This window comes from Sinocyclocheilus anshuiensis, unplaced genomic scaffold, assembly GCF_001515605.1.
Source record: "Sinocyclocheilus anshuiensis isolate Anshui unplaced genomic scaffold, SAMN03320099.WGS_v1.1 scaffold888, whole genome shotgun sequence".
Classification (NCBI taxonomy): domain Eukaryota; kingdom Metazoa; phylum Chordata; class Actinopteri; order Cypriniformes; family Cyprinidae; genus Sinocyclocheilus; species Sinocyclocheilus anshuiensis.
This window is the reverse complement of record NW_015549648.1, coordinates 518,907-533,136: the sequence shown is the minus strand read 5'-3', so window position 1 is coordinate 533,136 and position 14,230 is coordinate 518,907. Positions and strand designations below refer to the sequence as shown.

The following is a 14,230-nucleotide window of genomic DNA, read 5'->3' as shown; positions in this document are numbered from 1 at the left end:
ATACCCTTAAATAGGGCACTATTTGAGGGAACAGCCATTTTTAGTGGTGTCCGAAACCATAGTGGACGTTCTCGAGTGCACTCATTCAATCCCACAATGCACTGCAAAAACGAGTGTACAACTGGTGCACGCTCAACGGCTAGAGAATGCCCATAATGCACCGTGAGAGTCACGCGCCGAATGAATTCCCGCATCTCGCCAGAAGATGGCGCCTGTAGCTGAATAATCAATCTGTTCATTTTTACAAAGCGCTCATCCATGGCGTACAGCATAATGTACAACACGGGTATAAATTCATTGTAAATTGATTATCAAATTGGTTGATTAGGGTTTATACATAATTTCCGTGACAGAGTTCAAGATAAATCCTTTAATCTTACTACTGGAGCTGCTAGTTTGCTAGTTTCAAATTATTAATAAACAGCAAGCACAAACTATGCAAAAGCAGCATTCCTTCCGGTGTACTCAGTGTCCGAATTCACTACTCGTTTTCATTCACTCCTTCTAGTGAACTGAATTAGTGACCTAATGTAGGGAATAGTGAATGAGGGTATAGGGCGCGATTTCGGACACAACCACGGTCACCTTCTGCGTCATTGCACATGCTCAGTCCTTTCAGTTTCGGGGTTCAATCCGAGCGAGTGTTTACATGCACTCTCAATCGTATTAGAAAAGGAAAACCACCCCCTTCAATCCGATCGAAATTTCATTCCGATCGAGCTCAATCGGACCAATTAAGGTGTTTACATGAAGGCTTTTCAGTCCGATTGAGCCGTCAATCCGATTTCAAACGGATTATTTGGTTGCATGTAAACGTAGGGGAGAATTGCGTCTTTCCCAAAATATCGCCCGCTTTCAGATGAGGAAAGTGGTTCCGTACAGACTGCTTACGAATGCTGGGTCTAATGGCTTCGGTGATTTCTGTAGTACATTTGGGGCTGCTCAAAATGAGGGATTTTCAGCGCTGGATCACGCAGTTACATCTGTGCTCTCGGCGGCATCTCAGAATGTCAGCATGTCAGAGCGCTCAGGAATTGGAAAAGTCACCCACCTGTGTCCTTGCATTGTAATCAACATGATCACATCATGTAACCATTGCTTTGATTTGGTAATTGTTTCTGTTTCTGAATACATGACGTTACTTAATTGCATGATTTGTACAGCCTCATTTTAGAACATTTCTGCCATTACTTTGGCACAGTTACACCTGTTAACAGAACTCTTATTCGTAATGTAGAAACGTCCATTTTCTGTAAAGCTGCTTTGAAACAATGTGTATATTAAAAGGGATGTATGAGTGCTGAAGGTGTGAGGGAGTTGTACTTTATTAATGCTGGCATGAATTCACACACTACTGTGTGATGTAATACAAAAACCTGAAACTGAAGATGCTACCATCCCCTCATTCCCTGCATTATTGGGCCTTTTTTCAGCATGACAATGAAGATATTCATTCTCCCAAGGTGAAAATCCTTCAGTGGACATGTATTTCACTCAATCTTAACGCTCTTGAGCTGCTGTGAGAGATTCTGTAGAGACGAACTGAGCAACACTCCCCATTAAAGACCAGAGCATTTAAGGAGGTCGTCCTCCAGGAGTTAAACAGCACAGATGTGAAAATTTGTCATGAACTTGTACACTCAGTGCCAAGAAGGGTGTACTCATTTATGCTGTGCACTGTATTTCAGCTTGTCATGTAGGTTTTGGCGAGAAATTGGCAGGCCATCATCCTTTGATAAGTCCTCTTATGAAAGGGGCGTGCCGTAAACGGCTGGTATTTAGACAGATGGTTCCTTTATGGGATTTATCCATTGTCCTATAAGCCCTTTCTCAACACCCTTTTGAGCCATTGTGAATTCATAATGTCCGGTAGGGCTCTTCATATGTATGTGAGGAGAACAGCAGGCTTTAGGACTCATGACCAGCTATTTGAGTCGTGGGCTACTCCTCACAAAGGGAAGCCGTTGCCTCGTCAACGTCTGTCTCATTGGATCATAGATGCTATACATTTAGCTTATATCTGCAAGGGTATTCAACTGCCCAAGGGCTTGAGAGCCCACTCCACTCAGGGCATGGCTACATCATGGGCCTTACTCAGGGGAGTTTCTGTTCAAGATATTTGTTCAGCAGCAAGTTGGGCTACGCCACATACTTTTGTGCAGTTTTATAGACTGGACGTGTCTGAGCCATCCTTAGCACACGCAGTGCTGGGAGCCAGCAGGTCGGTGCCCATTTAATTGTTTTGTTGGATAGCAGGGATATGGGTGCAATCTGGGAGTGGTCTATATCTCCCATAGTGTAACACCGAGTGAAGTTAGAAAAAGAACTATGGGTTACTTAACATAAACCCGGGTTCTTTGATAAGAGAGTGAGGTTTTTCACCAGCACTTCCCTCCATGCATGGGTACGGGAAGAAATCTCTCTATAATGACTTTGGCAGGGGTCTGAGACAGACGTGTTATAGGAGCTTCCGCAGTTGGTCATGCCCAAAGCGATTCCCCATAGTGAAACTCCTCACTCTGTTATCATAAAATCCGAGGCATTAATGTTTGCCTACAAAACCACCACTGGCTCTGCACCCCTTTACCTAAATTCATTACTTCAGACTTATGTGCCCTCTAGAAGCTTGCGTTCTGCAAGTGAACGGCGCTTTATTGTGCCATCCCAAAGAGTCACAAAATCACTTTCTCTGACTTTCTCATTAACTGTTCCCTCCTGGTGGAATGACCTGCCCAACTCAATCCGAGCAGCTGAGTCCTTAGCCATCTTCAAGAATCGGCTAAAAATACATCTCTTCCATCTTTATTTGACCCTCTAACTCTAGCACTCTCTATTCTAATTCTATTCTTTATTTAAAAAAAACTTGCCCCTTTTAGACTTGCACTCTATTTATTTACTAACTGCTTGCTTCTCTGATCTTTTTGCATTCTATCTGTTTTCTTTTTATTTATTATACAATTATAATTCTGACTTTCTGACTTCTGATTAACAAAAGCAAAAAAGGCCTCTAACACTAGCTTGTTCTATTATTTTTCTATTCTATCTGTTTTCTTTTTATTTATTATGATTTAAAAAAAAACTTGCTACATGTACTGCATTAAGCTAACTGAGACTTGTTATAGCACTTGTATATCATTGCTCTTTTGTTGATTTTGATTGCTTCCATTGTCCTCATTTGTAATTCGCTTTGGATAAAAGTGTCTGCTAAATGTAAATGTAAATGTTATCAAAGAACCCAGGTTTCCCTTTGTTTCAGTAAATGTAGAGGCAGTTATTACTGGAATCTAAGCTCAATCCACAACCACACAAATATTCTGTGTATGTCTTGTTTTATTCATTAAAAGAAATGTGTAAATCTCACACACACGCTATATTGTGTGTGTGTGTGTATATATATATATATATATATATACTTTTGCCTCCAGAAAATTAATATATATTAGAGAAAATTAAGACAATTCTTTTTTTTTAATTGTGACATTATTTCAAAACAATTATGCACATTTTGCCATGAAACTCTCAATACCATAATGCATCTAGATGTAAATTTTTTGATCATGTCATTTTTATTACTATATAATACTGAATACTATAATTTTCATTTAAATCAGCATAAAAATATAAAATATACAAGTACTATGATATATAGTTAGAATTATGCATTTAATTTTGTTCAACATTTCAATAGTGTTTTTTCCATTATGCTAATGAGAATTTAGAGGCAAGAGTTGCTTAAAATATTCTTAATTTCTCTAATTAAATACTATTTCTTTTTTCCCTCTTAGTGTTAGGGTGAAAAATGACCTTACAGCTTGACATGATTTGTGACATTCACCCAAACAGAAATCAAATCCCAAAAAATCTCAAGCATTGTGAGGCTCTGCTAACAGACACATTGTCAATGTATATTATTAATTCTCTGGCGATGTTCATCTATTTTCATGCCAATAAAGCTTCATGAATCTTATAACAATGGTTAAACCGATTTAGACAGACTGTAAGGAATCTGGGCTTTTTCAATTTTCAGACGGTCATTTCCTCCTCCTGTCAAACAAACTCTCACACACATCCACATCATTGTAAGGTAATATGTTTAATGGAAGCCAAAGAGTGTTGGGTGACTGAAAAACCAAGTAGCCATAACTTCACGTAGCCTTGTTTGTTTCCAAGTCGGTGAGCCGTAAAAGAGGATACGAGAACAGAGACTTGTCACCTAGGAAACAAAATCAAACTCTTGAAACCTGTTTTGCTTTATAGGAACCCAGCAGGTTTGTATTGTACAGGCAATGTATTTTTCTTACCTAAATGTGAGGTTGCCTACAGAGTAAATTGAGTTTAAAGGAATAGTTTACCCCAAAATTAAAATTCTATACTATAAGGCTAATGAGAGGTATTGCACAAACTTCTTTTGTGTCTGGTGAATGCACCAAATTTGAACTAAACTTTATCTGAAACCAGCTGAGAAGTGCTCTGGATTCTGTTTAGGATCAACTTTCTTTTTACCTCCACAAGTCAAACAAATGGTCATATGGTCGGATTGAATCCTGGAGTATTTTTATTACATGTTTTTAGTTGACATTTTCTTAATATTCACAGTAAGATTATTAAAAATGGCTGAATTAATTTGTGTAATTTAAATGTATAAACAAATATAAAAATCTTGTATAGTGTGTACAAACGGTGAGATTATCTACACTTCTGTCCAATCACAGAGCATCTCTTGAGGGACACAAGCCACAACAACTTCATGACAATGAAGCAAAAAAAAAAGTTTATTCAACAGCTAGTTTCATGTCAGTTTAATGATTTCTAACATTATTTAGCAGTTATTTTGTTTTAGTTACAAGGTTATTTTCATTAACATTTTAGAGAATAGGAGTACTGTAGATGAAATCTGTTATTTAAAAACCAAATCTTACGCAAGCATCATTTCAGTCTTGTTTGACAAGCAACAATCTAGACACAACTAAATCAACTGAAATCCCTAATATTTCATTCACAAGTTCAAATCATTAAGCTGTAAACACACGTTCTCCGAGGAATGTTCAGCCTTCATCCTGCAATAGTATCCATGACAACGCTTCAGAGTTGGTAGATGTGCTCCTCTCTTCCTCACGCTGCTTCTATGGAAGTGTCTCCATTTCTGCCCTGAGGCTGAGAAATCAGAACAGACACGATACAGCGACCATTACACACTTGAAACTTTCTCACACACAAATTTAGTTTCATCCATTAGGGTTGGGCAGAATTTAAGAAATGGCTCCCATTCAATTCAGTTTGAATTTGAATGGAACTGGTCACACTCACAGGATGCTCAGCTCAATTCTGATTGTTACACAACGTTATCTGACATCAAGATTCATTTGATGGATAAAATTGTTTGAGGCGTGTTTAAAAAATTACCTTGACAAAGATGCGTGAAGGCAGGAAGCGACGTAGCTGTTGATTGGAGATGTTTGGAAAGCGCAGCAGGTTGATGTTGAGCTGAGGAAGGACTTGATATCCTGCCATCAGAGGATAGAAATTATACAACATCTCCTGTTCTGCACCGGGCAAAATCCTCATTCGCACCTGCACACAGACACGGAATGAGAACGAGACCTCCTGAGTGAATGAGTGGCAGTTGGAACAGAAGTTTAAGGGTTGTGGGTTTGTTGATAATCAGTGTGTAAAGAGGAACAAACATTTTTATTTTATTTGCTACTTGTTTGATTACTCTTCTAAGAGAATTTTGCTTCACTCTCTGTATAGCTTTCAGACACCCTTAGACTAATTGTGAGTGAATTTACTCTGGATGCGTTTTTTCCATTAGTTTTTATTAAGACACATTAAAAGTTTCTTTATTATCAAAATAAATGTGAAAAGGGAAAAGCACGCCCAGATGCTCTAAAATATATCCATTTAGTTTAGTATTCATCAAATAAAATGTATGTGAAGAAAACATGAAGCCACCTTCTGCACTGACCTGTTTGAGTCCACTAAACATAAATGCATCGCTGGGCTCCACGCTGATCTCGACATCCTGAACCAGCCTGGTTCGATTCTCCAGATGGTACCGAACAGGTAAAGACTCGCGCACACGACCAAACGATGGCAGCTCTAGAACATGAGAGGGTAAAGGTCTGTTCACAGCAAGAATGATAACAATAATTATAACTATATTTGCATCGTCACCAACCAATGCTAATGGTCTGTTTATTCTAAACTTATGTGCTGCATTTTCGAAGTAATGAAAATGGATGTAGGTGACCTGCTGCTAATTTTCATTTTGCAAAATTACGCAACAACAGATGCTTTTGGGTATATGAGACAAAAGGAGTTGGGAGAATCTGTCACTCTGCTTAAAGAGTTTAGTTTTTGAAGACAAATGTTAGTCAAACTTCCATGAGGCAGTATCAATTTCAGCTTCTTGTTGCATTTACACAGCTTTAACCAGCAGATGTCCTCAGCATGCTACGTTTTGAGTGCATCTAAACGGTGAAACTAGCTAGTGTAATCTGATCCAACAGTGAATTTAGCTAACAGTCAATGTAGTGGAAAAAAAGAACAAGTCTTTTTCACTGCAACAAAGGAGGCAAGATAATGTCGAAACTAGTACTAAGTGAGGTCATTTTATTTTACAATGTTTGCTGTGTACAGCTTCTCCGCAATGTCTTCTGCTGTTTTAATTGTGTGAGCCCTTTAAATTGCACTGAATTCAGCTGTCAGTCTTTTATCGTTAATCAGCTTGAAAAATCATTCTAAAAGTGATCCCAACAATATCATTCCTCTATATCGTCCAAATTGTGGCGTGAACCGCATTGTTCTCTTAACTTCAGGATGGTTTTTAGAACTTGATCTTTATAGCTGTAGTTACTGTTATCATTCTTAGTGTGAATGGACCTTAAGAGAGGACGGACAGAATGAATTACAAGACTGAGAAAGCACATAAGACTGGTCTCAAATGATTAAATCTATACTGCTGATTTTAATATAAAAACAGACTGACCTGCATGGACATAAAGTGGAATATTCTCGACCATCACATGTGGCAGAGTAATGATCGTTCTCACCACTGATGTCTCAGCAAATGCTGACTTTCTGGATTAAAAAAGGTTATACAGGAAATTAAAAGCTGTGTGCTTTTATAATTGGATACAGAGTATATATTTAAGCAAGTTATGAATGTTCACACTTTAACATTCTTTATAGAAAATGGCTCATAAGACAATAGCATGAGAAAAGGAAAGACATCACTTGCACGTAATATACAGGGTAAAATTGAGAGTATATAGAGTGCTGTCACCTCTTCCAGGAAATGATGTAGTGTCCAGATGCCACAGTACTGGTGCCGTTCTGAACAGGAGGACATTTGAGTAGGAAACACTCACTGGCACATTCGCTGGTCTGAAGCGTGACTGGACACACAGCAGAAATGAATTACATTCAGGCCCTAAATAAACATTTTCTAAAAAAATACCACCATCAGAAACAAAGTTCTCCCACCTCCTTCTACTTGACTCTGGGGCTGATCGATGGCATTCATACTGGAGGCCAGCTGCACTTCACTGTTCACCAACTCGATCGGCCACGGAGACGCGCTCAAAATATCCATCATCAACAAGAAGGGGATGTCCACGTATACACGCTCCAAATGCTCAAACTGACACACACATACACACACACACACACACACACACACACACACACACACACACACACACACACACACACACACATAAAACTGTACCAACCTTACAAAATGTGTCTTTTTAAAACTGTGGACACAAAAATCTGTCATCATTTATTAATCTTCATCTACAAAACATCTCCTTTTGTGATCCATGGATGAAAAAGTCAGGTTTAGAACAAGATAAGATTGAGCAAATAATGACAGAATTTTCATGACTGAAGTATTAATATATTACTCAAGTGTAAGGGAGGGCAGCTCTCACCTTACTGGACACAAACTTCATAGCCACTTCAAATGGAACAACCGTTTCTAATGTAACAGTTTCATCCTGCAGGCGAAGAACAAACACACAACGGTGTATAGATTATGCCTCAAGAAACTAGGTTGCGGTGAAGTTTATGTCTGGCTCTGACATAATCTTTACAAAATCTTTCCGTAGCATTCAACAAGCAATTGCATGGCTTTTGATGACAGGGTGTTGGGATTTTGCATACTTTGTGACATTTGCAGGTGATGTCCTTGCCCTCGACCGTGGCACTCACAGAATAAGCCACGTGAAACAGTAATATTCTGGATCCAGTGCTCACGCAGCGGATATATAGGGGCTTCACAATCTGACACACAAGAAAACATGTACACAACATTACACTGAAGTCAAGATCACCTGATGACCAGTTTTAAATCAATGAAATCTGTAAAACTCAGTGAAAAGAAGCAGCACCTTCTGTCCAGGATGCAGATCTCCGAGGGGAATGTCAGGAAGCAGGGCAGGATGAGAATCATCACACACCTCAGTGCCGTTTAGTGTGATTTGGGTTGACTGTGTGAGATTGGCATTCTGACCTAATAGAAACAAAAGAAATAAACAAAAACACAAATACATTTTTATATATTTCTTAAAAATAAATCAGTACTTTTATTCAACAGGGACACATTAAATCGATCAAAATTGACAGTCTGTACCAGATTTATGTGTCAAATAAATGGTGTTTTTCTTTCTATTCATCAAATAATCATGAAAAATATGCATCATGATTTGCACAGAAAGACAGCTGTTTTCGACATTGATAATAATGGAAATGTCTCTTAAGCAGCAAATCAGAATGATTTCTGAAGATCATGCGACACTGAAGACACTGAAAACTCAGTGTTAACAGATGAGAGCAATGTTCTGCATGAACACACACACATTCACTCTAAATACATTAACCTGTTACTGCCATTTCTTTAATATGTAAATGCAAGGAACATCTTAAATTTATATTCAATTACACACTGTTATCCCTTTACAGTTACGATCATAAAATGCCTGAATTACAGGTTGACTTTTAAACCTAAATTTAACATTCAATAACAGATATTTCAGTAAAATTAATATTTTTGCGCTTCATATTAATTTTCTCCCTCTCTACTGCGTTCAGTCTGTTTGAAGCACTGCCGCTTGTTCAGTAAATTCTGAAGTTTAATGCAGACTGTCAGGATGAGCCTTCATGCAAAATAGAAACACTTGCATGAATATGTAACATTTACAGAAAAGGATATATCCGTAAAAAGAAAGTTTGGCTCTGAGGAATCATATCACACATTAAGCACACGCATCTGTCAAAGCGCCTGACAGGACAAGCCAAGTTAATCATTACGCTAATGCATTAGCTTGAAGTTTAAAATAAAGCATTCGCATGTTTTGGGCAGCTTGGATCATGCACCGTTCCTGAAGCAGCTCACTCTGTTTCTTCCACTATTAGATTAATTTAGATTGATTGTAGTCAATCTAAGATTGATTTGTAAGCACTTTTTTTTACGAAAATGTAAAAACCATTTACTAAAACATAATGAGATTTTTGTTCCAGACAACACAGTATGTACCTGGTTTGAGGCCTGCAGTAAGTTTAATGTCTTTGGCCACAGTGTCCTCTTTTGACTGGATGGTAACAATCATACAGTACATCTCATTGGTCAGTGCTGGAGGCTCATGAGTCAGCTGTACAGAGATTTTGGGCACTCTGGAGATGATCCTAAAAGGGCATGATGGGAAGGAAAACATTGCAGTTTTATGTTTATAATTCTGAAACTGTATCCAAAAGAAATGCTTCTTGAAATGTGTATTAAGAAATGAAATAAGTTCCATTTTGATTTCATGCTGACTAAATATTTCTGTACTGACAATGACATAATAGATTTCCTGATTTTTAATATATATATATATATATAATTTTTATTTTTTTTACTTACATAGTGCTGGACTGTATAGTAACTGTGTCCCAATCCACCTGCTGCTCTGGGAGGCGTGTCCTCCTCTTATAGGAGCGGGATGCCTGCAAAGTCTCATGGGAAGAGGCAGCATCCCCCCAGCCACCCCGCCAGTTCAGATAGACGTATCGGGCCATCTCTCTGCCTAACATGAGTCCCACACTCGTAATCTGAAAGACAAATACAGACAAAAATCAAACAAAACATACTATGTGATTAGTTGTGACACCACTAAATCTGCTGAAATGAAATGAATGAAAATATATATTTCACCTCAATCTTCTTTCCAACATCTTCTGTTTTGGCTACAAATTTGAAGCAGTATTTGCGGGATTTGCCGGGGACAAGACACATGTTCTCCTGGGTGGAAGGTTCTAGAATATCCTTCCCTTTAGAGGCATCCTCCAGCAAACAGTACTGGTTATACTCCTGCAATTCAAACACATCCACTGAGAAATGGAGTTGTGCATGTGTGTGTGTGTGTGTATTAGGTGTGCTGTACCTGGTTGCTGAGGCTGACACATAGTTTTGAGAAGCGCACAGGATGTGGGCAGTCAGCTCTCACATAGACGTGTAGCTGGACAGGCTCATCTATGTGGAAACTAGGGGACAGGAACTTGGCTTTGCACTGGACTGAAAATAAACATACATATCTTTTAAATTAAAATATTTGTATAATATTTACTATGTATTTAAATGTAGGGGTTATGGCCAGGATTGCAGTTCTCAAATCGATGATTATGATCAATCAGCCCAAAAGAATGATAAGTGAATATTCTTTGAGTGCTTACCAAAAGGCACATAGTCCTGGACCTCAATGGTGAACTCATTATTGCCGGCCAGAGCGATGCGATCACTCCACAGAGACTGGGCCATCTTCACAGACAACGGGTCACAGTCCGGTTCAGGCTCTGGGACTTCATTCTGACAATCACAAAATAAAATGTCACCTTCATAAACACTACATCTCTATCTATAACAGAACTTTCAGAATATTAAGATTAGTGCTGGGCGGTACGACCAAAAATTTATATCACAGTATTTTCCTAAATTATACCGGTTTCACGGTACATGACGGTATTTTTTTTTCATGCATGACCGGGTGTTAACCATATTTTCTATTGATTGAGAGAGGAAATAATGAAGTATATTGACTTAGAATTACCTATTTTACTGTCATGATGAGTGAATATTGTCAAAAAATACCACACTAAATCTACAGCTTCAGTTTCGGAACTTTCACGCTTAATAACACATACAGCTGTGCCCTCAGCACAGTGCAACAGTGAAAAGGGACCCCTTTCAAACAGTGTCGCGTTCCGAACGTTGTTTAAGCGACATACACCGGTATTGCGGTATTTAAAAAATTCATATCATAACAAAAATAAACACCGGTATGAACCGGCATACCGCCCAGCACTAATTAAGATACTATATTTCATACATAAATATGATTATTTTCAGCTGTATCACTCAGCCCTGTGAGCTATATTTCCATACATACCATGAGCACTTTAATCAGATTCTTCTCAATCCTGGACTTCTGCTCTTCAGGAAGGATAGAGGCTAAACACACACATATACTTCTGTTAATGCAGTAACTTTCAATTGAGGTGAAGTTGAGTCAATACATGGTGTTCATGTACCTCTGCCCACGAGCTCCATGGAGTAGGTGATGTAGTCTTTCACTTGACCCATGAGGTAGGAGCACTTCAAAGCCGTGCACAATATAGACGTCAGCAGAGACCACCAGCGCTCTGTACGGTAGTCACACATCACATAATCCAACAGTCTGCGGAGTCAGAATACAACAGTTATATGTACAGCAGCTATCCATTGACACAAGCGGAGTTCAATTTATATAGGTCAAACTTACAGTATACTGAATTTAACTCACTTTAATGCTTTGGTGTAGTCTTTTGCATGATAATATTCCTCTCCCATCTGAACCACTGCGGAGGGAAACAGAAAATAGAGAGAACAAAAATGATTTACTATGCAATTAAATACAGAACAGAAAATCTGGCTGATGAATATGTGTGTTTTTGGACTAACTGAGATGGCTCTTCATTCGTGGACACTTGTACTTCTTAAACTGAGCGACAGCATTGCTGAGGAGAGCAATGATCAGCTCCTGACAGAAACAAACACATACAACCATTAGAAGAGAAATACTGTTGGTTCTTATCTGTAAAATGTTGTTGCTTTTTTCCTGTAAGAAACATAACATTTTGGTCCCTAAACAAGACTCTTAGCATGATTTATTATCCCTTACTCCTTATTGTTGACTCATCACTTTGAGAATTCAGAACTCAATACTTTCTGACCTGAACATTTGCATCTTAAAACATGAGTCTGAAGTCAAATTCACAAATGCACATGAACTTATAACTTATAATGAAATAACAGGCATTTAAGAAAATCCCACCGAATGAGGGACGTCTCTTTCTTTAACTTGAAGAGCGAGGATGCCTTGTTTCTCCTTCTCTGAATCTGGAGGATCAATGCCTGAGGATTAAAGTTCACTGGGTCAGAAAGAAGACAACATAACACACCTAGGTAACACCTGGATAAGTCAAGCATTAAATTTATACATGATTGAAACAACTCATGCCATTTTACTGTATTTCTAATCTCAAAAACATCACATTATTTTGTGTTTTGTGTTCTACCGTAATATTAGAAGGGCAAGTAAAAATCTTTTTTTTTACATTACAGTAATGTGAATTAGATTTTTCTTTTTAAATGTTTAAAGTCAATGTGCTTAACTGTCATTGAAAATATTTAAAAAAAGATATATAATAATAATAATAATAAAATACAATAGAGCAATGTAATAAAATGTGTGCTTCTTTGGATTTTGGGGTGAAACATGACATGTTCTGGACAGGATTCATATGATTCAGATAGGCTTATAGTGGTTCTTAAGCCATTACTCACTCTGATGTCCCTGTCTCCAAGGTCTCTGTCCGTAAAAGTCTAGAGCTCCGGAGGTGGTCTCTAATGGGTCAGGTGCAGGGTAGCCCACGCCTGGCTGGAACAGTAAGAGTTGGAGATTTTGCATTACAAAATAAAATAAAATCAGATAACATTAATGATGCATTGCATTGTGGGTAGCAGTACCTCATGACTACAGAACTGCCCCGCTTGCTGTTTGCGCTCCTGTGCATAATAAGCAGCCTGTTGATAGTAGAAACCTGGGTTCTGGGTCTGAATAGCAGTGAGGCCCAGTTTAATGGCCTCATCGAACAGATCACCAAACGACTGGAACCTACAGAGACAGAAGGAACAAGCAAATGAGTCAGTGCATATATAAAATCAAGACCAGATGTCACCAAACAGTGGAATCACTTATCAAACTAATTATAACATTTAATATAACTCTAAACGTGAGAAAAAAGATTTTCTCTCCGAGTATCAGGTTTGTTGAGCAACATGCCCAGAAAACATTGCACAATGAGTCAGTTGGTGCGCTGGTTTTGTTTTTCTTACCTCATTATGTTATATATTCATAAAGTCTGTTGCATTTTAGATCTTCATAATATTAATTACTCAACATGTACATTTCCTGAAGAAAACGTGAGTGGTGCTTGTCATGGCAAATGGGTGATTGCAAGAGAGAGCTGACATAGGGCTTGCTCATGTTGATATATGGTTGCTGGGTTGCTCTAAATGGTTAATAGGGCATGGCTAGATAGGTGCCAGTGTGATTTTTAAAGAATTTTCATTCTGAGTGAAAACAGCCCACTCCCTTGACTCTACAATGTTCTGATCCAGAGATCTCGCATTATTTTTCAATAGAAGTCTATGGTTTTATTTGCAAATAATTAATAATTAACAACAACAACTGATAATAATAAAAATCAGTTTAATGCATAACATTCAATCAAAAATAATTAGGGATGCACCGGTATCGGGCCCGATACTGAGCTCCAGTACTCGTACTCGTTAAAATGCCCCGATACCAAACGCCGATACCACACAGCATGTGATAAGTGCCATATTCAAACAAAGAAACACCGACAACAGAACAACAGACAGCAGAAAGGAGTTAAGGATGTCTACTACGAAGTATATGTATGCAATGAATATAACGTTAAACATTCAGTATTAACGCCTGTATAGCTGGTGTGCGCGAGCTGATAAACAAAGCACACTTGAGTGGATTGAACGCACGGCGGCGCAGATGCGCGAGCTTGTCGAGTGAATATATCTTTCTCACAGACATCACTGGAAAGTTTGTAGTTCGGTCGGATATTTCAAAAACAAGTAAGTAAAACAATACACAAGTTACTTAACGGTAGGTAG

At 38.3% G+C, this 14,230-nt stretch overlaps 1 protein-coding gene across 1 annotated transcript in view; it reads right to left on the bottom strand.

Annotated features, from left to right (window-relative positions):
- Nucleotides 1–4,771: 4,771 nt before the first annotated feature.
- The window catches only part of trappc11 (trafficking protein particle complex subunit 11), a 19,473-nt gene continuing 10,014 nt past the window's right edge, over nt 4,772–14,230 (bottom strand). Inside the window, exons 10-30 of the mRNA XM_016449412.1 lie at nt 13,046–13,193; nt 12,863–12,956; nt 12,351–12,430; nt 11,978–12,056; nt 11,820–11,874; nt 11,569–11,714; nt 11,427–11,488; nt 10,714–10,846; nt 10,425–10,555; nt 10,196–10,351; nt 9,905–10,092; nt 9,539–9,687; nt 8,394–8,515; nt 8,167–8,286; nt 7,935–8,000; nt 7,486–7,642; nt 7,286–7,397; nt 6,989–7,080; nt 5,966–6,099; nt 5,404–5,571; nt 4,772–5,154 (exon numbers count right to left, since the gene is read on the bottom strand). Of these exons, the coding sequence (XP_016304898.1) occupies nt 5,113–5,154; nt 5,404–5,571; nt 5,966–6,099; nt 6,989–7,080; nt 7,286–7,397; nt 7,486–7,642; nt 7,935–8,000; nt 8,167–8,286; nt 8,394–8,515; nt 9,539–9,687; nt 9,905–10,092; nt 10,196–10,351; nt 10,425–10,555; nt 10,714–10,846; nt 11,427–11,488; nt 11,569–11,714; nt 11,820–11,874; nt 11,978–12,056; nt 12,351–12,430; nt 12,863–12,956; nt 13,046–13,193 (2,434 nt within the window). The 3' untranslated portion in view covers nt 4,772–5,112. The remainder of the gene's footprint in view (nt 5,155–5,403; nt 5,572–5,965; nt 6,100–6,988; nt 7,081–7,285; nt 7,398–7,485; nt 7,643–7,934; nt 8,001–8,166; nt 8,287–8,393; nt 8,516–9,538; nt 9,688–9,904; nt 10,093–10,195; nt 10,352–10,424; nt 10,556–10,713; nt 10,847–11,426; nt 11,489–11,568; nt 11,715–11,819; nt 11,875–11,977; nt 12,057–12,350; nt 12,431–12,862; nt 12,957–13,045; nt 13,194–14,230) is intronic.